The sequence below is a fragment of the Nerophis lumbriciformis genome, linkage group LG13, assembly GCF_033978685.3.
Source record: "Nerophis lumbriciformis linkage group LG13, RoL_Nlum_v2.1, whole genome shotgun sequence".
In the NCBI taxonomy this organism is placed as follows: domain Eukaryota; kingdom Metazoa; phylum Chordata; class Actinopteri; order Syngnathiformes; family Syngnathidae; genus Nerophis; species Nerophis lumbriciformis.
The window spans coordinates 46,760,421-46,785,420 of NC_084560.2; the positions used below are offsets into that span (position 1 = coordinate 46,760,421).

The 25,000-nt window shown below is 39.5% G+C and overlaps 2 protein-coding genes across 5 annotated transcripts in view; both read right to left on the bottom strand.

The window, feature by feature from the left end:
* Nucleotides 1–907, bottom strand: part of tbc1d4 (TBC1 domain family, member 4) — a 110,853-nt gene extending 109,946 nt beyond the window's left edge. For all 3 annotated transcript variants that reach the window (XM_061970724.2, XM_061970725.2, XM_061970723.2), the window contains exon 1: nucleotides 222–907. In XM_061970724.2, coding sequence (XP_061826708.2) covers nucleotides 222–611 — 390 coding nt within the window. In that variant the 5' untranslated portion in view covers nucleotides 612–907. The remainder of the gene's footprint in view (nucleotides 1–221) is intronic.
* An 8,972-nt stretch (nucleotides 908–9,879) lies between these two features.
* Nucleotides 9,880–23,515, bottom strand: commd6 (COMM domain containing 6). 2 transcript variants are annotated; one of them, XM_061971874.2, is made up of 8 exons: nucleotides 23,419–23,515; nucleotides 23,161–23,219; nucleotides 17,123–17,188; nucleotides 15,889–15,965; nucleotides 10,607–10,694; nucleotides 10,458–10,538; nucleotides 10,239–10,391; nucleotides 9,880–10,148 (listed from the first exon to the last, which is right to left on the bottom strand). In XM_061971874.2, the coding sequence occupies exons 1-8, from the start codon at nucleotides 23,441–23,443 to the stop codon at nucleotides 10,098–10,100; spliced, it is 600 nt and encodes a 199-aa protein (XP_061827858.2). In that variant the 5' UTR covers nucleotides 23,444–23,515; the 3' UTR covers nucleotides 9,880–10,097. The 2 variants fall into 2 exon arrangements, with proteins under 2 accessions (XP_061827858.2, XP_072770475.1); XM_072914374.1 differs by lacking the exons at nucleotides 23,161–23,219; nucleotides 23,419–23,515 and having other exon boundaries at nucleotides 10,458–10,527.
* Nucleotides 23,516–25,000: the final 1,485 nt, after the last annotated feature.

Below are 25,000 nucleotides of genomic sequence, written 5' to 3' on the forward strand. Positions count from 1 at the left end.
ATGTTATTAATTTATTTATCTTATTTTATAAAAAAATTTTAAAAAGGACCTTTTTAAAAAGGACTCTGAAGTCCTCTGTTATGATGTTCACAGCCACTAGGGGGCGTACTTTCATGGGTTCAAAGGGCTTTGCTGTGATTTGCTGTGATGCGGTGGGCAACATTGGAGACATATTTAGGTTTTGAGTGCAATGGTTGTGTGTGTTTAGTTGTTTTTTTTACCAGGTTTGGGTCTCCGGCCTTGAACACGTGACAGGACATCTCGGCCTCGGGGTTGTCGGGGTGGGCCCTCAGCAGGTAGGCGAAGTAGGTGAGGTCGTTGCTGTTGTGCAGGAAGCGGGAGATGTGCTGCGCCTTGTGCTCGAAGATGAACACCGAGTAGTTGTTGGAGGATGACGAGGAGGAGGAGGAGGAGGAGCAGGGCACGCAGCGGAGCAAGGGGCTGTGGAGCAGCAGCTGCACCTCCCGGGGCTGCATGGCGGGGCCGCAGTCGCCCCTCTCGCTCCTCCGCCGGATCTCCGCCACCAGCCACGGGAGCATGGGCAGCGTGGTGCGGCGACCCAGCGTCGACCAGCCGATGTAGGTGAGGGCGTAGCGCTGGGGGGGCTCCATGTGGGACTCCGCTTACAAATAACAAACTAGTTGAAAGAATGTTCCTGCCACTCCCAAGTCGGCTTGTTTAGCACTAAAAGCAAAGTGTGTTCCGTGTCCTGGACTACACGCCACCATGTAAACACTCACTGCCGTGGGCCGCTTTACTGCCGCCGGGGCGCATCTTCACAAGTCCTACTTCCGGGCCCGCACGAACAAAGTCGCCATTGGTAACATTCCCATTTTAATTATTAAAAAAAAGGCGAACTATTGAAGGTTTAGTGTCGCCTTCCTTCCTTCCTTCTTCTGCTTCCACGCTGGTGTCTTCTCTGAAGGAGGGAGGCGGAGTCCCCCCACGCGCCTTCTCCGTCTCGCTCTCATAGGCCACGCCCATAGGCCACGCCCAGCACATGTGCTGGTCCGAGAGGGCGGGGCCTGCGGAGAAACGTGACAGCGAGTGATGGTGATACCCCGTATTCCTTTACCGATACCGCGCCAAGAAAGCCGATACTTTTGTTAAAGCGACGATTTAGGGGGTTAAAAAGAACACATTACTAATACCGGCTGACTAATAAAACAACATAATTAAACATTTTAGGCCTAAATACATGCTCATAGTTTACTTTTAGCAACTTGTTGTTATGATATCATGTATTTATGTATTGCAGCATTTCTCTCATGCATGTGTTTTTGACATTTCTCTGTTTTTGGTTATGGATCAATTCTGTGTTTGGAGTGTTTCTGCCCTGTAAATAAAAAAAACAAACAAAAGGGAACCGTAAATTGGATACCGGTCCACCTCCTCCATCGCCTCACAATGTATGTCCAGGGGTGCCGAAAAAGGGGGGTAAAGGAGACGCATTCTAGGGGCCCATGATGGAGGGGGGCCCACGGAGGCCCCTAATGATGATGAAATTATAATACAGAAAAAAATAATGACACTGTGTTGGGGGCCCTGTAAAGATTCTTTTCATGGGGCCCAAAATCTCTAGCGCCCCTGTGTATGTCTAATTAAAAAAAAAAAAAAAAAATAAACAATATATTTTGCTGAATATTTTCACATGGTTTTACCATCATAATAATAATAATAGATTTTATTTGTAAAAAAAAAAAACACTTTACATTGAGTAAACAATCTCAAAGTGCTACAGTGTATTAAAAAAATAAAAATAAAAAGATAATAAAAAATAAAACAAAATAAAAACTATAACAGCCAAATAGCTATTACTAGTATGCATATATATATAAAAAAAAGGCTTTTTTAAAAAGGAGGATTTTTAAGCCTTTTTTAAAAGCATTCACAGTCTGTGGTGCCCTCAGGTGATACAGTGTATTAAAAAATAAAAAGATAATAAAAAATAAAACAAAATAAAAACTAGAACAGCCAAATAGCTATAACTAGTATGCATACTGTATATCTAAAAAATGTTTTTAAAAAGGAATGGTTTTTAAGCCTTTTTTAAAAGCATCCACAGTCTGTGGTGCCCTCAGGTGGTCAGGGAGAGCGTTCCACAGACTTGGAGCGGCGGAACAGAAAGCCCGGTCTCCCATTGTTTGTAGCTTTGTCCTTGAAGGTTGGAGGAGGTTTAAAAAAAAATATATATATATATATATATATATATTTTGCTGAATATTTTCACATGGTTTTACCATCATAATAATAATAATAGATTTTATTTGTAAAAAAAAAAACACTTTACATTGAGTAAACAATCTCAAAGTGATACAGTGTATTAAAAAATAAAAAGATAATAAAAAATAAAACAAAATAAAAACTAGAACAGCCAAATAGCTATAACTAGTATGCATACTGTATATCTAAAAAATGTTTTTAAAAAGGAGGGTTTTTAAGCCTTTTTTAAAAGCATCCACAGTCTGTGGTGCCCTCAGGTGGTCAGGGAGAGCGTTCCACAGACTTGGAGCGGCGGAACAGAAAGCCCGGTCTCCCATTGTTTGTAGCTTTGTCCTTGAAGGTTGGAGGAGGTTAAAAAAAAATAAAAAAAATAAAAAAATATATTTTGCTGAATATTTTCACATGGTTTTACCATCATAATAATAATAATAGATTTTATTTGTAAAAAAAAAAAAAACACTTTACATTGAGTAAACAATCTCAAAGTGATACAGTGTATTAAAAAATAAAAAGATAATAAAAAATAAAACAAATAAAAACTAGAACAGCCAAATAGCTATAACTAGTATGCATACTGTATATCTAAAAAATGTTTTTAAAAAGGAGGGTTTTTAAGACTTTTTTAAAAGCATCCACAGTCTGTGGTGCCCTCAGGTGGTCAGGGAGAGCGTTCCACAGACTTGGAGCGGCGGAACAGAAAGCCCGGTCTCCCATTGTTTATAGCTTTGTCCTTGAAGGTTGGAGGAGGTTAAAAAAAAATAAAAAATTAAAAAATATATTTTGCTGAATATTTTCACATGGTTTTACCATCATAATAATAATAATAGATTTTATTTGTAAAAAAAAAAAAAAAACACTTTACATTGAGTAAACAATCTCAAAGTGATACAGTGTATTAAAAAATAAAAAGATTATAAAAAATAAAACAAAATAAAAACTAGAACAGCCATATAGCTATAACTAGTATGCATACTGTATATCTAAAAAATGTTTTTTAAAAAGGAATGGTTTTTAAGCCTTTTTTAAAAGCATCCACAGTCTGTGGTGCCCTCAGGTGGTCAGGGAGAGCGTTCCACAGACTTGGAGCGGCGGAACAGAAAGCCCGGTCTCCCATTGTTTGTAGCTTTGTCCTTGAAGGTTGGAGGAGGTTAAAAAAAATAAAAAAATTAAAAAATATATTTTGCTGAATATTTTCACATGGTTTTACCATCATAATAATAATAATAGATTTTATTTGTAAAAAAAAAAAAAACATTTTACATTGAGTAAACAATCTCAAAGTGATACAGTATATTAAAAAAATAAAAAGATAATAAAAAATAAAACAAAATAAAAACTAGAACAGCCAAATAGCTATAACTAGTATGCATACTGTATATCTAAAAAAAAAATTTTAAAAGGAGGGTTTTTAAGCCTTTTTTAAAAGCATTCACAGTCTGTGGTGCCCTCAGGTGGTCAGGGAGAGCGTTCCACAGACTTGGAGCGGCGGAACAGAAAGCCCGGTCTCCCATTGTTTGTAGCTTTGTCCTTGAAGGTTGGAGGAGGTTAAAAAAAATTAAAAAATTAAAAAATATATTTTGCTGAATATTTTCACATGGTTTTACCATCATAATAATAATAATAGATTTTATTTGTAAAAAAAAAAAAACACTTTACATTGAGTAAACAATCTCAAAGTGATACAGTGTATTAAAAAATAAAAAGATAATAAAAAATAAAACAAAATAAAAACTAGAACAGCCAAATAGCTATAACTAGTAAGCATATATCTTTTTAAAAAAAAGGCTTTTTAAGCCTTTTTTAAAAGCATCCACAGTCTGTGGTGCCCTCAGGTGGTCAGGGAGAGCGTTCCACAGACTGGGAGCGGCGGAACAGAAAGCCCGGTCTCCCATTGTTTGTAGCTTTGTCCTCGGAGGTTAGCCTGTCCGGAGCAGAGGTGTCGTGTGGAGGATTTGATGGTGAGCAGTTCTTTTGAGGTTCTTCTTGCATCACGTGACGTGAAACATTAGGACTGCGATTGGTTGGTTTTGGTACATCATTTTCTTAAATCGATTAAAAAGAATCATTTTTTCTCCCAAAATCTACTTTACTAAAATGTTTGAGTAGAATTGTATCCAACAAAACCAGTTTTCTCTTAAATAACGTAGACATCCACCAGCGCTGTTTCTTTTATGGAGGAATGGAGTTATTTATAGAACTGGCATTCGATGTTATTAAAAAAGGGTTGATTTTGAATCGAGAATCGATTCTGAGTCGACTCGTATCCCCCAAGAATCGAATTGTGTGGTGCCCAAATATTCACAGCCCTAATCCTTTTCAACTTATATTCAATTGAACAGACTGCAAAGACAAGATATTTCATGTTCAAACTGGAAAACGTTGTTGTTTTTTCTCAAATTTTAGCTCATTTGGAATTTGATGCCTGCAACATGTTTCAAAAAAGCTGGCACAAGTGGCAAAAAAGACTGAGAAAGTTGAGGAATGCTCATCAGAGACTTATTTGGAACATCCCACAGGTGAACAGGCTAATTGGGAACAGGTGGGTGCCATGATTGGGTATAAAAGTAGATTCCATGAAATGCTCAGTCATTCACAAACAAGGACGGGGGGAGGGTCACCACTTTGTCAACAAATGCCTGAGCAAATTGTTTAAGAACAACATTTCTCAAGCAGCTATTGCAAGGAATTTAGGGATTTCACCATCTACGCTCTGTAATATCATCAAAGGGTTCAGAGAATCTGGAGAAATCACTGCACGTAAGCCATGATATTACGGACCATGGGTCCCTCAGGCGGTACTGCATCAAAAAGCGACATCAGTGTGTAAAGGATATTACCACATAGGCTTAGGAAGACTTCAGAAACCCACTGTCAGTAACTACAGTTTTTCGCTACATCTGTAACTGCAAGTTAAAACTCTACTATGCAAAGCGAAAGGCATTTATCAACAACACCCAGAAACGCTGACGGCTTTGCTGGGCCCGAGCTCATCTAAGATGGACTGATGCAAAGTGGAAAAGTGTTCTGTGGTCTGACGAGTCCGTATTGGGTGTCAACAAATGCGTCAACAAATGCGTGAGCAAATTGTCCAACAGTTTAAGAACAACATTTCTCAACCAAGCTATTGCAAGGAATTTAGGGATTTCACCATCTACGCTCCGTAATATCATCAAAGGGTTCAGAGAATCTGGAGAAATCACTGCACGTAAGCAGCTAAGCCCGTGACCTTCGAGACCCTCAGGCGGTACTGCATCAAAAAGCGACATCAGTGTGTAAAGGATATCACCACATGGGCTAAGGAAACTTCAGAAAACCACTGTCAGTAACTACAGTTGGTCGCTACATCTGTAAGTGCAAGTTAAAACTCTCCTATGCAAAGCCAAAGCCATTTATCAACAACACCCAGAAACACCGTCGGTTTCTCTGGGCCCGAGCTCATCTAAGATGGACTCATGCAAAGTGGAAAAGTGTTCTATGGTCTGACGAGTCCACATTTCAATTTGTTTTTGGAAACTGTGGACGTCGTGTCCGCCGGAACAAAGAGGAAAAGAACCATCCGGATTGTTATAGGCGCAAAGTGTAAAAGGCAGCATGTGTGATGGTATGGGGGTGTATTAGTGCCCAAGACATGGGTAACTTACACATCTGTGAAGGCACCATTAATGCTGAAAGGTACATACAGCTTTTGGAGCAACATATGTGTCACGTTCAAACACAGGACATCTATTAAACAAGACAAAAAGGCAAGGAATCAAACAGAGACAGAATTCAATTTAGACTCAATTGAGGAGAGACGGCGTCAACCTGTAACCTCTTACAGTGTCTTAGCACGCTCTGACGAAGAAGGTCTTCGTCTCCTCTTTTAATTCAGATGTTCCATGTTCACGCACCAACATATGTCACAGCAGGAATTGGGAGTATGTAAAACAGTCATTGTTTTCGGTCGCCTTGAAGTCCAAGAAGAGGACTTCTCGGGCTTGGGCTCTTCCTGGATCCAGCTGGGGCAGGTGTTGGAGGACAATGGACAACCCCTCCCGTCTCCTGTCCACAGCAACTTCAAGAGGGCAGCGGGTCGTAAATAGCGTTGACCAAATAGTTGGAAGAGAGTTTGTGAATTACTTCAAAGAGAGTTCGTTTAACACTTCAAAGAGAGTTCCTCCGGGAGTTGAGCACATCCTGCCATCTGTCCGTGCTGAAATCACAGTGGCGCCTCACGAGCCCTCCTCCTCCCGTTAGGCCTCCAAAGACAGCACCCACAATACCATGTTTCTTTTGTGATAACTTACAAACAATTATTCCAACAATATGTTGCCATCCAAGCAACGTTACCACCTACTCAGTGGCCTAGTGGTTAGAGTGTCCGCCCTGAGATCGGTAGGTTGTGAGTTCAAACCCCGGCCGAGTCATACCAAAGACTATAAAAATGGGACCCATTACCTCCCTGCTTGGCACTCAGCATCAAGGGTTGGAATTGGGGGTTAAATCACCAAAATGATTCCCGGGCGCGGCCACCGCTGCTGCCCACTGCTCCCCTCACCTCCCAGGGGGTGATCAAGGGTGATGGGTCAAATGCAGAGAATAATTTCGCCACACCTAGTGTGTGTGTGACAATCATTGCTACTTTAACTTTAACTTTATGGACGCCCCTGCTTATTCCAGCAAGACAATGCCAAGCCAGGTGTTACAACAGCGTGGCTTCATAGTAAAAGAGTGTGGGTACTAGACTGGCCTGCCTGTAGTCCAGACCTGTCTCCCATTGGAAATGTGTGGCGCATTATGAAGCCTAAAATACCACAATGGAGACCAAGATCAGGCAAGAATGGGAAAGAATTGCACCTGAAAAGCTTCAAAAATGTGTCTCCTCAGTTCCCAAACGTTTACTGAGTGTTGTTAAAAGGAAAGGCCATGTAACACAGTAGTAAAAATGTCCGTGACAACATTTTTTGCAATGTGTTGCTGACATTAAATTCTAAGTTAATGATTATTTCTCAGTGTGAACATGAAATATGTTGTCTTTGCAGTCTATTCAATTGAATATAAGTTGAAAAGGATTTGTTGTATTCTCTTTTTATTTATGATTTACACAACATGCCAACTTTACTGGTTTTGTAACTCATAATAATGTGCTATGCTTATTAATACAATTTGCTTTTGTTTGACGTTCACCAGACATTTTAAGCCAAAATTGATACGTTCAATAAGCAGCAGAAGGAAAAGTAGGGCATAACTCTCGCCATTTTGAAATTCTCAAGAGAATAGACATCTGGTGAATATTGTCTGAAACACACATGTCCCCAAGCAGGTAAAAAATATCAACCATACTTTGGTATCAGGGAATCAACATTCTGGTATCGGTCCACCCATCACCAGTTGACAGGCAGTCGAGGTTAAGTGGAAAAGACTTTCCACTGTAGTAGCAAGTGTCTGTCAGTTGGAACACACACACACACACACACACACACACACACACACACACACACACACACACACACACACTGCCACCATCCAGGCAGGGGCGTCCCACAGGGCACCTTTCTAAGGAATCTCCCAACTTGGCCGTACAAACAGCAGCATCATGAATCACATACTGTAGTCCCAATAATGTCAAGCACTTTTCAGGGGGAGGGGAGTTTTGGAAGGGGGGGGCGGCCCGTACCATGGGGGCAGATGCCACGAATCCAACCAGGTTCCCTAAAATAGCAGCTGCTCCACATGCAACCTTATCAGTCGGGTCGAGTCAAGCCAACCGCCTGTGCTCCTCCTCCTTAATCTTATCGTCCAAGGAGTTGTTGTTTTTTAACCAAGGAAGGCAGATTTTAAGCAAAGCACATATAAATATATTGATATTTTAGTCACAAATAGTCAATATCAGATCATGCATGTGATCTCAAGGGGCAATACTATAGAAAGACATGTATTTAAGAGTAGTCAGTGTACTAGTACAGGTAAAAGCCAGTAAATTAGAATATTTTGAAAAACTTGATTTATTTCAGTAATTGCATTCAAAAGGTGTAACTTGTACATTATATTTATTCATTGCACACAGACTGATGCATTCAAATGTTTATTTCATTTAATTTTGATGATTTGAAGTGGCAACAAATGAAAATCCAAAATTCCGTGTGTCACAAAATTAGAATATTACTTAAGGCTAATACGAAAAAGGGATTTTTAGAAATGTTGGCCAACTGAAAAGTATGAAAATGAAAAATATGAGCATGTACAATACTCAATACTTGGTTGGAGCTCCTTTTGCCTCAATTACTGCGTTAATGCGGCGTGGCATGGAGTCGATGAGTTTCTGGCACTGCTCAGGTGTTATGAGAGCCCAGGTTGCTCTGATAGTGGCCTTGAACTCTTCTGCGTTTTTGGGTCTGGCATTCTGCATCTTCCTTTTCACAATACCCCACAGATTTTCTATGGGGCTAAGGTCAGGGGAGTTGGCGGGCCAATTTAGAACAGAAATACCATGGTCCGTAAACCAGGCACGGGTAGATTTTGCGCTGTGTGCAGGCGCCAAGTCCTGTTGGAACTTGAAATCTCCATCTCCATAGAGCAGGTCAGCAGCAGGAAGCATGAAGTGCTCTAAAACTTGCTGCGTTGACCCTGGATCTCAGGAAACAGAGTGGACCAACACCAGCAGATGACATGGCACCCCAAACCATCACTGATGGTGGAAACTTTACACTAGACTTCAGGCAACGTGGATCCTGTGCCTCTCCTGTCTTCCTCCAGACTCTGGGACCTCGATTTCCAAGGGAAATGCAAAATTTGCATGGTTGGGTGATGGTTTGGGGTGCCATGTCATCTGCTGGTGTCGGTCCACTCTGTTTCCTGAGATCCAGGGTCAACGCAGCCGTCTACCAGCAAGTTTTAGAGCACTTCATGCTTCCTGCTGCTGACCTGCTCTATGGAGATGGAGATTTCAAGTTCCAACAGGACTTGGCGCCTGCACACAGCGCAAAATCTACCCGTGCCTGGTTTACGGACCATGGTATTTCTCTTCTAAATTGGCCCGCCAACTCCCCTGACCTTAGCCCCATAGAAAATCTGTGGGGTATTGTGAAAAGGAAGATGCAGAATGCCAGACCCAAAAACGCAGAAGAGTTGAAGGCCACTATCAGAGCAACCTGGGCTCTCATAACACCTGAGCAGTGCCAGAAACTCATCGACTCCATGCCACGCCGCATTAACGCAGTAATTGAGGCAAAAGGAGCTCCAACCAAGTATTGAGTATTGTACATGCTCATATTTTTCATTTTCATACTTTTCAGTTGGCCAACATTTCTAAAAATCCCTTTTTTGTATTAGCCTTAAGTAATATTCTAATTTTGTGACACACGGAATTTTGGATTTTCATTTGTTGCCACTTCAAATCATCAAAATTAAATGAAATAAACATTTGAATGCATCAGTCTGTGTGCAATGAATAAATATAATGTACAAGTTACACCTTTTGAATGCAATTACTGAAATAAATCAAGTTTTTCAAAATATTCTAATTTACTGGCTTTTACCTGTATATATATATATATATATATATATATATATATGTATGAAATACTTGACTTGGTGAATTCTAGCTGTAAATATACTCCTCCCCTCTTAGCCCCGCCCCCAAGCCCGCCCCCGCCCCACCCCGACCACGCCCCCCACCTCCCGAAATCGGAGGTCTCAAGGTTGGCAAGTATGTCTGTAAAGCTGCACACTGACTACTCTCATGTATAGCCATTTCTAGGGGTTTGCCCTTTGCTTGCTGAAATGTGAGGGGTGTGTATTCATCGTAGTAAGCAAGGCGAATCTCCTCTGAATAGTGTAAACAAGTGTGGAATGTTGCCAGTTACAGTCATTTGATCCATAAAGCACTGAGATCATCATACAGTCTCCATGACAGCAGCAACCTCCTTCATCTGCTTGTGAAAGTTCTGTGAAGATAATAAAAAAAAAGTGTTAGGTTACAATGAACAATATTACCTGGTGGTGTATTAGTATTAGTAATAATAAATGATGCATGCCTGAAATTGCGGTACGGTCATCTCGAAAGCCTTTTGATTGATCTGGCCCGAAGGCTCGGCGATCTTCAACAGGATGGTCACAAAGGGCGAGTTGAGAGAGCGACAGGTGTCAGAACTGACTGCCAGGCCCAGCTTCCACTGCATGTCCACCAGCTGCAGGACACAAACACAACGTGAACGTGCAGTCGTGCCGGGCCGCCATATTTCCTTTGAGGTCACCTGGCCCACGCTGAGCATGTCCTGCACGGCCTGCTGGACCTGCACCCATTCTCCATGCTGGCTCCATAAGCTGTGAAGCACCTGCGGTAAGTAGAAACATTACCTTTGTGGATTGCTTGATTTGATGATGCACATTTAGCTTGGCAAACCTGCAGCGACGCTTTGGACCATTTGTTGCTGCTTTCTTCCAGCCTTGACACCAAGTCATCTGCAGACTGTTTGCTCTTCCCAGCGGACCTGAAATTTGCATTTACATTTTTCATCCTCGGATGTTGGCCCTTCCTATCATTGTGATAGCGTTGGATTGTTCACCCACTAATAGGGAAGGTGAGCTAAGTTTAGATCGGAGGTGTCAAACGTACAGCCCGCAGGCCTAAAAAGGTCTTATCCGGCCCCCGGGATGAGTTTGCTAAGTATAAAAATGAGTCAAACTGTTTGAATGTAAGAAACTGCTGTTCTAAATGTGTCCACTAGATGTCGCAATAGCAATTCTTTGTATCTTTGTAGATGACTCTACATATGAAAAACAATTAAATAAACCACAGGATGTTAGTGCACCAGTGGAGGAAAATGAGCAAACTACATAAATAACATGCTGTAATTTCATTTTGATATAATTTTTTTATCTTGATAGATTGAAAATTAACACCAGTGTTAATTTTGATGAACATTATCACATAAATTATTCAGAAAGTATAAATAACGACAAATAAAAGATAGAATACTATTAACCACAACATGTAAATGTAAAAAAATATATATATTATTTAATGTGCAATGCTACCTTTTTGTTTGCACAAGTATTTAATTCAAGACAGAAGTTTTAAGTTTGCACTTTTTTGATCTGCTTTAGTTTGTTATTCCTATTTATCTATTATTGGTATCTTGATTGATGTATAACCGTTTATTTAGTAGTATTCAATGCTACATTTTTGTCTGCAGAAGTATTTTATTCAAGACAGAATTTTTGCCTCCCACATTCTCTTAATTTAGTTCTTTGAAAATTATTCCATAAAAAGGTACAATTTATATGTGGTCTAAAAAGAACAACAATTTGAATTTTGATAAAGAGTAATATTAATAATAATAATAATGGATTACATTTATATAGCGCTTTTCTATCAACGAGACACACAAAGCGCTCAGGGAGAAGTGAGAAGCCATCATTCATTCACACACGGGGGTGGTAAACTACATTTGTAGCCACAGCTGCCCTGGTGTAGACTGACGGAAGCGTATTTGCGCCTACGGCCCTTCCGACCACCACCTATCATTTATTCACCAGTGTGAGCGGCACAGGGGGCAAGGGTGAAGTGTCCTGCTCGAGGACACAACGGCAGTGATTTGGAATGGCAAGAGGCGGGGAGCGAACCGCCGTAAAATGCAGTGTCATTTCAAACTACTAGTTTTTGATCAAATAAAAGCATAAATTGTTCTTGAATTATCTCTGTCATTTGTCTTCATTGGTTTCTTTACAAAGTAGGAGAAAATAATCATAAATCCAATTCTTTGTGGGAGATTTTGTCTTAAGGCCATATTGCCCAGGCTTAATGTTTTCTGTACCTATGTCACCTACACCAGGGGTCCTTAACCTTTTTGACCTCGGGACCCAACTTTTCCACAACAATGGGGCCCGGGACTCACTCAAATATTAACACTGAATTAGTAATCTTACTAATTATTATTAGCCTTCCCGGTAAGGTCTATTCAGGTGTACTGGAGAGGAGGCTACGCCGGATAGTCGAACCTCGGATTCAGGAGGAACAGTGTGGTTTTCGTCCTGGTCGTGGAACTGTGGACCAGCTCTATACTCTGGGCAGGGTCCTTGAGGGTGCATGGGAGTTTGCCCAACCAGTCTACATGTGCTTTGTGGACTTGGAGAAGGCATTCGACTGTGTACCCCGGGAAGTCCTGTGGGGAGTGCTCAGAGAGTATGGGGTAACGGACTGTCTGATTGTGGCGGTTCGCTCCCTGTATGATCAGTGCCAGAGCTTGGTCCGCATTGCCGGCAGTAAGTTGGACACGTTTCCAGTGAGGGTTGGACTCCGCCAAGGCTGCCCTTTGTCACCCATTCTGTTCATAACTTTTATGGACAGAATTTCTAGGCCCAGTCAAGGCGTTGAGGGGATCTGGTTTGGTGGCTGCAGGATTAGGTCTCTGCTATTTGCAGATGATGTGGTCCTGAGGGCTTCCTCCTGCCAAGATCTTCAGCTCTCACTGGATCGGTTCGCAGCCGAGTGTGAAGCGACTGGGATGAGAATCAGCACCTCCAAGTCCGAGTCCATGGTTCTCTCCCGGAAAAGGGTGGAGTGCCATCTCCGGGTTGGGGAGGAGATCTTGCCCCAAGTGGAGGAGTTCAAGTACCTCAGAGTCTTGTTCACGAGTGAGGGAAGAGTGGATCGTGAGATCGACAGGCGGATCGGTGCGGCGTCTTCAGTAATGCGGACGCTGTATCGATCCGTTGTGGTGAAGAAGGAGCTGAGCCGGAAGGCAAAGCTCTCGATTTACCGGTCGATCTACGTTCCCATCCTCACCTATGGTCATGAGCTTTGGGTCATGACCGAAAGGACAAGATCACGGGTACAAGCGGCCGAAATGAGTTTCCTCTGCCGAGTGGCGGGGCTCTCCCTTAGAGATAGGGTGAGAAGCTCTGTCATTCGGGGGGAGCTCAAAGTAAAGCCGCTGCTCCTCTACATCGAGAGGAGCCAGATGAGGTGGTTCGGGCATCTGGTCAGGATGCCACCCGAACGCCTCCCTAGGAAGGTGTTTCGGGCACGTCCGACCGGTAGGAGGCCATGGGGAAGACCCAGGACACGCTGGGAAGACTATGTCTCCCGGCTGGCCTGGGAACGCCTCGGGATCCCCCGGGAGGAGCTGGACGAAGTGGCTGGGGAGAGGGAAGTCTGGGCTTCCCTGCTTAAGCTGCTGCCCCGGCGACCCGACCTCGGATAAGCGGAAGAAGATGGATGGATGGATGGACTAATTATTAAATGGTATTCAATGCTTATATCTAACCTACTTACAGTTTAACAAGATAACATTGTCATTAGGGCTGCAACAACTAATCGATTAAATTGATTAAAATCGATTATAAAAATAGTTGGCGATTAATTTAGTCATCGATTCGTTGGATCTATGCTATGTGCATGCGCAGAGGCTACTTTTTCTTTTCTTTTTTTTTACAAACCTTTATTTATAAACTGCAACATTTACAAACAGCTGAGAAACAATAATCAAAATAAGTATGGTGCCAGTATGCTGTTTGTTTTTTTTTCAATAAAATACTGGAAAGGATAGAAATGTAGTTCAGGCATGTGATTTGACCACAATGAAAAAGACTGAAAAAATTCCCGGGGGTCTGGGGGACGAAGGCCACCCAGCCAGGTCCAGATGCCCTGGTGGGGGGACAAGGGGGGCGACGCCCCCCGAAGCTCCCGGTTTTTCACCAATTTAACATGATAAAATTAACAAAGAAGAAAACATTTTAGTGTTTAAAGACATGAAAACATCATTAATAGAACATACATAACCCAATTATCCTAATGAATCACTGTATATGGTTCAGTCCCAACAGTATTTAGTAACTAAAAAATTATCAGTGGTGTAACAGGTTTGCCAAGATTTAGTATTATACAAAATATATTTTAAAGTTAAGACTATTACATGATACATGCTATCAGAAAGTAGCATTAATTGTAAAATACATAACCACTAATAACAATTCACAGTTTTAATGTATATGCCTAATTGCCTACAAGTTTAGTTATAAATATAACAAAATACCAAATGTAAACATTTCATTCCTTTCGCCAAAATAGGATATAAATTTATGAAAATAATGAAACATGTTTAGTATTGTTTACTCATATTTGAAAATAGGAAATAATAACAATGTGAGGACACTGACATATAGCATGAAACAAGTGGGAAAATATTTACCTTCAAGATTGTTACACCACTGACAATATTGTTTCAAGAGACTACATAAGAACTTAATATTACAAAATTGTATTATATGCAAATTTATTTCAAATAAATTGTTAACTGGAATCAATAATGCGACTCTTTGAATTTCTGTAATTTCATAATATATTTTCACGTGGCTTTTTATTTTTAGAAAAACCCATTTATATTTCGCAAAGCAATAATTGGTTAATATTTAAAACAAACACGCGTATTTCGCAAGCAAATATTTTTTAGCTTACCTCATTATTAACAACCCTGTCTGCAACTGAAGTGGGTTGTTTGGGTGGATCTTTCCTCTCCATGTCTACGGCAGTTGTCGATGTAAACAAAGGATGAAGTCCGTAAGGTTTGCTCACTTTCGGTTGACATCCAAAAGTACCAGCTAGTGAAAAGTTTGTTTTCCTTGCTTCAAGTTGTTTCATATGTTTTTGGCGTTTCGCATGTACTTCCAAAGCCTTGAAACCTCGTGATCCATAGTCAATATTATCATGACACCACGTGCACAAAACCTTTCCGGGACGATCGATTTTCCGAATAAAATCACCGAACAAAGTCGTAAGTTCCTTCTTCCCAACAGTATCAGTGATTTCCCTTTCCATCCAGTCCCATCGAAACTTATGTTTGACATGTTTATCAATTTCTTTTACTCGTAAAGCGTCCTTTCTCTCGAGAACCGACATCGTTTACATATGGAAAATGGCGGTAATACCGGTAACCATTATTGTCCTGATTGGTCACAAGGAACATATCGACCAATCAACTACGGCGTAATATGAACTACGTCTCGAATCTTGATTTAGGGTCGGAAAAAAAACGGAAAAACGGGAGATAATTTTTCCCCCCCCCGAGATTAAAAAAGACAGAATTCCGACTTTAGACGGAAAAATCACATGCCTGGTAGTTTGTCTCTTTTATCCGATTATTAATCGATTAATCGAAGTAATAATCGACAGATTAATCGATTATCAAATTAGTTGTTAGTTGCAGCCCTAATTATCATATACAGAAAATTACATTTTAAGCGCATTAATATTATCTCAAGGTTTAGGTCAGGCTGATTACAAAACGAAATACTAAAAAAGGGATGTTCACATACAATTGCGCAGTGCTAAAATCAATAAACTCAAACTAAATTCCTAATAAATGATAATAATGTATGCTTCTTAACTAAACTGTCAATAAAATACAAGTGCAAATGAAAATAATGCTTCACCACATTAATCATAAGTTTTGCGCTTAAGAGACTTCTCGATGAATTTAGCTCCAGACTTCTTCTGTTTGTTTGATATTGTCATTAGTGTGGAAAAGTGTATAACTTTTAAAAGTGTATAACTGTGGCCCTTACGGACCCCAGCTGAGAAACAGATTATTTTTGGCGGCCCTCTTGGGTGTGCTCACGGCCCAACAATGGTGAAGAAACACTGACCTACACCATAACAAGAGAGTAAAAAGCCACTGTAAATACCTGAAAGTTAACAAGAGGAATCTGGTGATGCTCTGCAGAGATTCGTGTTCGAGTGTGACTCCCGCTCTCTGAAATACCTGCACATATCACAATAATACATTAACAATATGGATCAACAGGGATGTAACAGCATTGTAGATTTCAAAATCATCACAATAATGCCGTAATGTGTGACGGTATCAATGGAGACATGATGAGTGTAGTTTTTCTGGCACTTACGCGTTGGCCGGTGTTCTATCGATTTTGGCAACCCACCACTACCAAGCATGCGCACAAATGCCAATGTTTCAATTACTTTCCTTGAACAAAATACCCATCGAAAACAGCAGCTCCCTCATGTAAACATTGTTACTCCACAAGTAAGTACTCATTTTAAATGATACTGCATTCATTGTATCTTCTACATGTACATGTTTTCCATTGAATTACCGTTTAAACAGGAATATTAATTTTGTTGACAATGACAGCGTGAGGTAGATCACATTGTATATTAACAGACAGTAAGCATTTACACAAATACAGCGCCAGGAAGTTCACAAATCGGCGTTTAGAAACGTATTTATGTTGCTAAGTAACAAAGTAAACCTGGCGTAAACATAACCTCATTGAAGAAGGTATTGATTGCAGTTGGACAGTTCCAAATCGGCGTTCTGAAACTTAAAGCTGCTAAATTCGACAGAACACAGGTCTGAAAATAAACTACATCTCTCAGAATCCGGCAAGGTGGAGGCGTGGGACGCCGTAAGGGGGGAGAATAGAGGAAGCATGCGGGGAAAGTGTGTTCAGTGTACGAGGTAAGAGGAATTAACCCTAACCCTAAGACATACTTAGGGGGCGTGGCCTCCAGCTCCGCCTGAATTTCGGGAGATTTTCGGGAGAAAATTTGTCCCGGGAGGTTTTCGGGAGAGGCGCTGAATTTCGGGAGTCTCCCGGAAAATCCGGGAGGGTTGGCAAGTATGCCTAACCCCTCCGCCCCCTCCAAATCCCACACCCCGGATTGTAAATAATGTAAATAATTCAATGTATATACTCTGATGATTATCTTGTGTGATGACTGTATTATGATGATAGTATATATATCTGTATCATGAATCATGGACCCCGACTTAACCAAGTTGAAAAACTTATTTGGGTGTTACCATTTAGTGGTCAATTGTACAGAATATGTACTGTACTGTGCAATCTACTAATAAAAGTCTCAATCAATCAATCAGATTTACATCTGACTACTCACGTCAAAAATGACAGCTGAATCAACTCCTTTGGTCTGCCCTTGGAGATAACTCAGAATGTGCTGGCACTGTGAAGATGAACCATTATTACACATTATTAGACATTATTACACATTATTAGACATTATTATAGGGTGCATCCTGTTAATGGCAAACATTAGAAGGATGGATATAGTGATGGGTCCGGCAACACCGATGCATCGACGCATGCGTCGAGCTCATAGAGCGAAACCCTGTGTCGGTGCGCGTACCGCTTTTAGAAAGTCACGTGACCAATCATGAGCTGTTTTGGTCACGTGACCGGTACGCGAAGTGTGTCGCACTGACGCCTCCTCTGTGCCTTGTGAGCGGGTCTTTTCTACAGCCGGAGAAATAATAACTAAAAAGAGAAAGTGTCTAAAATTGAATACGTTGGAAAAACTGTTTTTTTTTTTAAATAAAAATGTGTAAAAAATAAAATAAAATAATTTCCAGGTCCACAAGCATCCTCATTCACAACACGTTCTCTTAGATTTCCATGTTATGATACATGTTCACATTATTTATTGACTGTATCTAAAAAAGACAAAAAATATATTTTTATTTAAATGAAGTTATGAAATAATCCTAAATGAAATATAATGACTTGGTTTATATTATTGTATATACTAGGGCAGTGGTTCTCAACCTTTTTTCAGCAATGTACCCCCTGTGAATTTTTTTTTTTAATTCAAATACCCCCTAATCAGAGCAAAGCATTTTTGGTTGAAAAAAAAAAGATAAAGAAGTAAAATACAGCACTATGTCATCAGTTTCTGATTTATTAAATTGTATAACAGTGCAAAATGTTGCTCATTTGTAGTGGTCTTTCTTGAACTATTTGGAAAAAAAGATATAAAAATAGCTAAAAACTTGTTGAAAAATAAACAAGTGATTCAATTATAAATAAAGATTTCTACACATAGAAGTAATAATCAACTTAAAGTGCCCTCTTTGGGGATTGTATTAGAGATCCATCTGGATTCATCAACTTAATTCTAAACATTTCTTCACAAAAAAAAAAATCTTTAACATCAATATTTATGGAACATGTCCACAAATAATCTAGCTGTCAACACTGAATATTGCATAGTTACATTTCTTTTCACACTTCTTTTTGACAGACATTTTAGTGACAAACCTGAGCTTGTGCTTCACGGAGTTTATGAACTTACATTCATATTCTGTTGAAGTATTATTCAATAAATATATTTATAAAGGATTTTTGAATTGTTGCTATTTTTAGAATATTAAAAAAAAAAATCTCACGTACCCCTTGGCATACCTTCAAGTACCCCCAGGGGTACGCGTACCCCCATTTGAGAACCACTGTACTAGGTCATAAAATCAGTGTCAGTTGAGTCGGTCCATAGGTTGCCTGTAGGGATTTTTAATGTCCAGCAGATGTCAGTATTTAGTGACACAGTATCGACACAGTATCAATACAGTTTTGCAATGTGTCGAAACGCTTCATGACGCCTCATCAACCCATCACTAGTAGATAGGTTATAGCTGCATCGCTCACGGCTCGTCATATATTTAACGTTAATCCGTGATTTCACCGAGCGTTTCACTGACGGTGTGCAGCCTGACGCTGCTTCATTAACACCGCCGCTGTTTGACTCGTGGCCCGGGGCAGACGCACATAGTAACAGTCACGTGTTACAATACCGACGAGCTAACGTGTCCAGGTTATAACCATGTTGTCAATAAACACACATGGACTGAAGCTAAATTGTCCACTGTCCACTGCAGCATGTGAATGCAATGAAAAGAATAAAATCTGAGCCAACCAGCTGTTAAAATGTTGTCCAGGTTAATGTTTTGGCCATTAAAGGCCCTTCATTTCAAGATTTCAACTGTGATCGGGCTTTAAACAGGTGGCTGACCTGTTCAGATGGGTGTAACTGCTACTGGTCAAATAATGTGAAATAGCATTTAATTTTACATGTATGCAATGCCATTTAAATGTAATTATAGATAATAATAATAATAATAATAATTACTGTGTAGTGTTGTAAATAGTCAACGGGAAGAATTTTAGTAAGATATAAGCCATGAGCACTACACAGCCAGAAAAAAACCTAGGCAGGACAAGTAAAAAATATTGGGGCAAGTAGATTTGAGAAGTCGGGCAAGTAGAAAAAACCTTAACGTTGAACCCTGCATGTGTTGAGCTGCTGTCGCTTAAGGTTAGACGGCACTGTACAAAGAGCAGTTTTGCTCGCTAGTAATAAATTCTAATGTTGGATGTTCACTCCTTCACACAGATGAGTATAGAAAAATATTTTCAACGGCCGAAAAGGGCTCGACTTGGAGAGGAGGTAGGCCTACAGGAGGAGGTTGTTGACTGACTGTGGCAGGACACCTCTGCCTCTGTTTCACTTCATGTTGCTGGTAAATAATATGGTTGTAGTAGTAGGCTAAAGTTAAATTATTTAGTATTCACTAATTAAAGGGGCAGAGCTTTAAGAGACATTTTAGCTTTTATATTTTATAAGATATATTTTTTGTAAGAACCACAATTAATAAATATATTTCAGTGAATCACTAATTGTTCAAATCTGTATATAAATATGTACATAGAATGTTGTAATTATGTTCCAACTCCGCGTTCTTCTTGGTCATCGCCGCTGCCGCCCCCCCCCCGACCACACCACCACAAATAGATGCCTGTCCTGTGGGAAACACTGGGTGTTGTACCGAAATCTGTTACCTATCGGAATTTGTGACTCCAGGGGGCAGGGCCGGCCCGTGGCATAGGCCGTATAGGCAAATGCTAAGGGCGCCGTCCATCAGGGGGCGCCATGCCAGTGCCACAAATGTTGGAGAAAAAAAAAAAAAAAAGTTGTTACTATTATTTCTAAATACAAAAAATAATCTCACGTTAATTAAAATGCAAAGTAAAGCCTATTTAATAGAAATATTATTTGTTACAACATTACGCCCCCCCTCCTCCCCCCGCACGGTGCGCCCCCTCCCTTCCCGCATCATGACTCTTTTTGGACGTCACCACATCAAAAAATCAACACAAGATGTCAAAACGGCCAAAACTGTCAGGTGCCCAGGGAAGAAAAAAGAGAAAAGAAGAGGAGGAGAAACGAGAAAAGACAGAGGTAGCAGGTAGGTAACGTTAGCCTACATGAAATTATTTGTCTGTTACAGAATGTGATAGTAACCTGGCTTTTTAGCATTAAGCTAATGTTACATGACTCGGCAATTGCTAATCAATAAACAGCTAGTTCTGTTTTAACGTCGGGTTAATATTGTGGAGGGGGCTAAATTGTTATGGAAAATAATAATGTAACGTTAGGTAATTACAGTACTCCCACCTTACATTCCTCAGGGACATTTGTATTAGATCTTTTAAGCAGGTGTTTTTTGTTTACATTGTTATTGCCTTCTGGTTAGCTAATGTTTGCCCTGCAGGTAATAGTCACTTTTCCACCCCTTTATATGTTAGGTATAGTTGTAAGCCTAGTTGTTAAAGTGCACATCATTAATGTTAATTAAGCAATATGTATGTAAAAAATATTGTATTTCATATATTCATTTTTTATTTTTTGCATTCATTTATTTATTCTTTTTTTTTTTTTTTATCTTGTTAACTATTCTGATTGTTAATTTGCTTTCTTTAAGTAAAAAAAAGGTCAAAGACAAAGCTATTCGGTTTCTTGTGAGTATATACACTTCACTGCCGATGTGGGGGGGCGCCACCTAAAATCTTGCCTAGGGCGCCAGATTGGTTAGGGCCGGGCCTGCTCCAGGGGGCGATGTTCTCATGATGTTTGTTTGATGGTTAAACGGCAAGCCCAAAGAGGAGGAGAAGAAGAACGCTTGCGTAAATGGCGTAAACTATCCTGCTGAAACGTCAGTTGTCAGAATTTCAGCATTAATAATAACAATGGACTCATACTATAATGAAAGTAAATCATTGATTTCCAGAATATGTGTAATTTATTAATGCTGAAATTCTGACAACTGACGTTTCAGCATTAAGGATAGTTTGCGCCAGCGTTTCTCAAAGTGTGGGGCGCGCCCCACTGGTGGGGAATAGAGACATGACAGGTGGGGCGCGAGGAACAGGAGGAAATTTAACTTTTTTTTTTTTTTCTTTTTTTTTTAAATATTCTTAGATTTTTTTTTTTACTATGCTTTCATTTTCTATACACACTGTAAATCACTTTGTAATTCTGTCTGTGAAATCTGCTATATAAATAAATGTAAATTACTTATATTTCCTGTAGGTTTTAAATTTCTAGGGAGGAGCGAACGTTTGACAGACATAGCAACAGTAACTAATGGGGGCGGGGCTAAGCGGAACAAATTTGACGAGACAAGCTCAGCAAAATTAAAAGCTGTCCCACTGTCAAACGACGCAGTGGAGAGACGTATATGCGACATTGCAAGTGATCTTGAGGAACAACTCGTAGACAAATGAAAAGAAAGTCGTTTTGCTTTACAAGTGGACGAAGCTACTGACTGCCTGTTCATTGCATACGTCCGCTTTGTGAATGGCGAGTCACTGTGCGAGGATTTGCTGTTTTGCAAATACATCAAAAATAGAGCCACTGCTGATGAGCTGTTCAAGATAATGGACAGTTTCCTCAAAGAACACGACCTTAAATGGGAAAACTGCGTGGGCTTTTGCTCTGATGGTGCACAGACCATGGCAGGGTCAAGAAACAAGCTGCAGGCTCTAATAAAGAGGGTTGCGCCAAATGCGCATTGGACACACTGTGTCATTCACCGGGAAGCACTCGCGTCAAGGCAGCTCAGCCCCGAACTCAATGAGGTTTTAACATGTTGTGAGCGCGGTAAATTTGATCAAAACACGACCACTGAAAGCGCGACTGTTCTCTGCACTGTGTGAGGAAATGGGAGCTGATCATACAGCCGTGCTGTTTCACAGTGAAGCAAGGTGGCTCTCCTGGGGCAAAGTGCTGTCACTTGCCCTGTCTTGCCAAATGCATAGCTCCTCTTTTTTTTGCAAAGATTGCAAAGTGGCACTTTTATTTTATTTATTATTGAACTTGGTGCAAGTTATTTGATTTATTATTGAACTTGATGCAAGTTATAACACTTTTTTTGATTTATTATTGAACTTGATGCAAGTTATAACACTTTTTTTGATTTATTATTGAACTTGATGCAAGTTATAACACTTTTGTTTTATTTATTATTGAATTTGATGCAAGTTATAACACTTTTGTTGATTTATTATTGAACTTGATGCAAGTTATTTGATTTATTATTGAACTTGATGCAAGTTATAACACTTTTATTTGATTTATTATTGAACTTGATGCAAGTTATAACACTTATTTGATTTATTATTGAACTTGATGCAAGTTATAACACTTTTTTTGATTTATTATTGAACGTGATGCAAGTTATAACACTTGTTTTGATTTATTATTGAACTTGATGCAAGTTATAACACTTTTGTTGATTTATTATTGAACTTGATGCAAGTTATTTGATTTATTATTGAACTTGATGCAAGTTATAACACTTTTATTTGATTTATTATTGAACTTGATGCAAGTTATAACACTTTTTTTGATTTATTATTGAACGTGATGCAAGTTATAACACTTTTTTTGATTTATTATTGAACTTGATGCAAGTTATAACACTTTTGTTTTATTTATTATTGAACTTGATGGAAGTTATTTTATTTATTATAGAACTTGATGCAAGTTGTACCACAGCTGCACAGTTATTTTATTTATCATTGAACTTGATGTTATTTTATGTTGAGTTTGAATGTATACAACTTGATGTTCAATAAATTTGAAAATGTTAAAGCTTGGCATTAGCGCTCTGTTGGGGCGATGGGGCCAGGTGGGGCTTGAAAACTCCCCCTTGTCCAAAGTGGGGGATGACAAAAAAAGTTTGAGAACCACTGGTTTACGCCATTTACGCAAGCGTTCTTCTTCGCCCCCTGGAGTTACAAATTCCGATGGGTGACAGATTTCGGTACAACAATTGCAAACATTGATATGTCTGGTATACTCACTGGTTCAGCTAACAGATCTGGATTCAGCCTGCAAATGATGTCCACAACATTACTGGTGCCTTAAAAATAAAATAATGCAAAGATAAGTTATGGTGCTGTTGTGCGTTACAACATATATAGCCAGTTAGCCAGCTAGCTCCGACTGCTAGCTGGCTAACTCTGCTAAGTTGCCGCGAAGACATGTAATACAAAAGTAGCAGACAGTAATAAAAAGTGATGATTCTAAACCTAAAATCAATGCGTTGAATTAAAACACACCACAATTATATTCTATTGCTGGCATCTTGGTGTCGGTGGTCAAGAGTTCGCTTTGTGGTGAGGAGATCTTCTCACTGAGAAGAGAGCACTTCACTTCCGGGTCGTCACGTTATTTCGCTATTCAGTTAAACACGACAATATTGGTTAAAATATAAACATTTTTGACTGAAACTGCTGACTTTACCGCAGCACATAAAGTGTAACTACGAACTACTGAATTATTATCTACTTCTGAAAAGGAGTTTACAATTTAGCTGAAGGAAGATCTCTTCTCGTAGAACATCTCTGACAGGACTTTTCCGCCGTACTGAATACGGAACAATGGTGCCCCTGTCAGGCGCCTGAACGTAAATACAAAACAAAGGGCTTTAATAACAAGTCGGAGGTAAACAAAAAATAGCCTGATAGAAATGCAAATATAGCCACTACCTTAACGGCTGTGACTGACAAATGAAAACCCAACAGAGTAAATGTAAATAAATTTGATGTATTCCGTTCATAGAGAAAAAAATAAACGTCTGATTACTTCTGAAATCATGAAATGCAACAAAAAATCCTGCAAATAGAATTAAATTATACAATCTGAGGATGATTGTAAATGTGTTTTTCAGTTTTTTTTCTTCCAAATGTACCTTTGCGACATTTATCATACTGCTTAACAAATTACAAAAACATTTGTATAAACTGTAAGATACAATATTTCATACTTGCCAACCTTGAGACCTCCGATTTCGGGAGGTGGGGGGCGTGGTCGGGGGCGGGGCGTGGTTAAGAGGGGAGGAGTATATTGACAGCTAGAATTAAGCAAGTCAAGTATTTCATACATATATATAGTTATAGATATCTACATCCTGAAAATATGCAAACAAAACTGTGTTTAGATAATTGATACTTCAAACTTGCATAAATAAATATTAAGAAATATAACATAACTTGGCTTCTGAGAGTTTCAAAATGTAATGAATAAAATGCTAAAGTTGTTGATAAACAAGCAATTATTTTAATAATTAAATATGGTCATTTTAAATGAATTATTATGATCATTTAAAATCAATTATTTCAAATATGTTTATTTTAATGTATAATTCTATGGCTGGATGTAGTAAGGAGTCAGGAAAAAATACAAATAAAAATACAATTAATTTTGATGTTTTTAGCAAAATATAGTAAAAATGTATTTAGTTTTTTTTTTTAAATTAATAAATATATTTATTTTTAGGTAAGATAAACATAATAATACAATTTATCTCTAGTCTGGATGATTTAGTTCTTGTCACCCTGTTGTCCTCCCATCATGAAAAAAGGCTGTCCTCACTCAGGTCCGCATGGAGCTGGAGGGGGCGTGGCTTCCAGCTACGGCTGAAAATCGGGAGATTTTCGGGAGAATATTTGTCCCGGGAGGTTTTCGGGAGAGGCGCAGAATTTCGGGAGGAAAATTCGGGAGGGTTGGCAAGTATGAATATTTTCATTAGATTGCAACAATGTTGTAATTGTTTTTATGTTGAAAAAAATAACTAAAACAAATAAAACTGTTGAGATGTGTTTTACATTCAATAGAGACATATTACAATATAGACCAGGG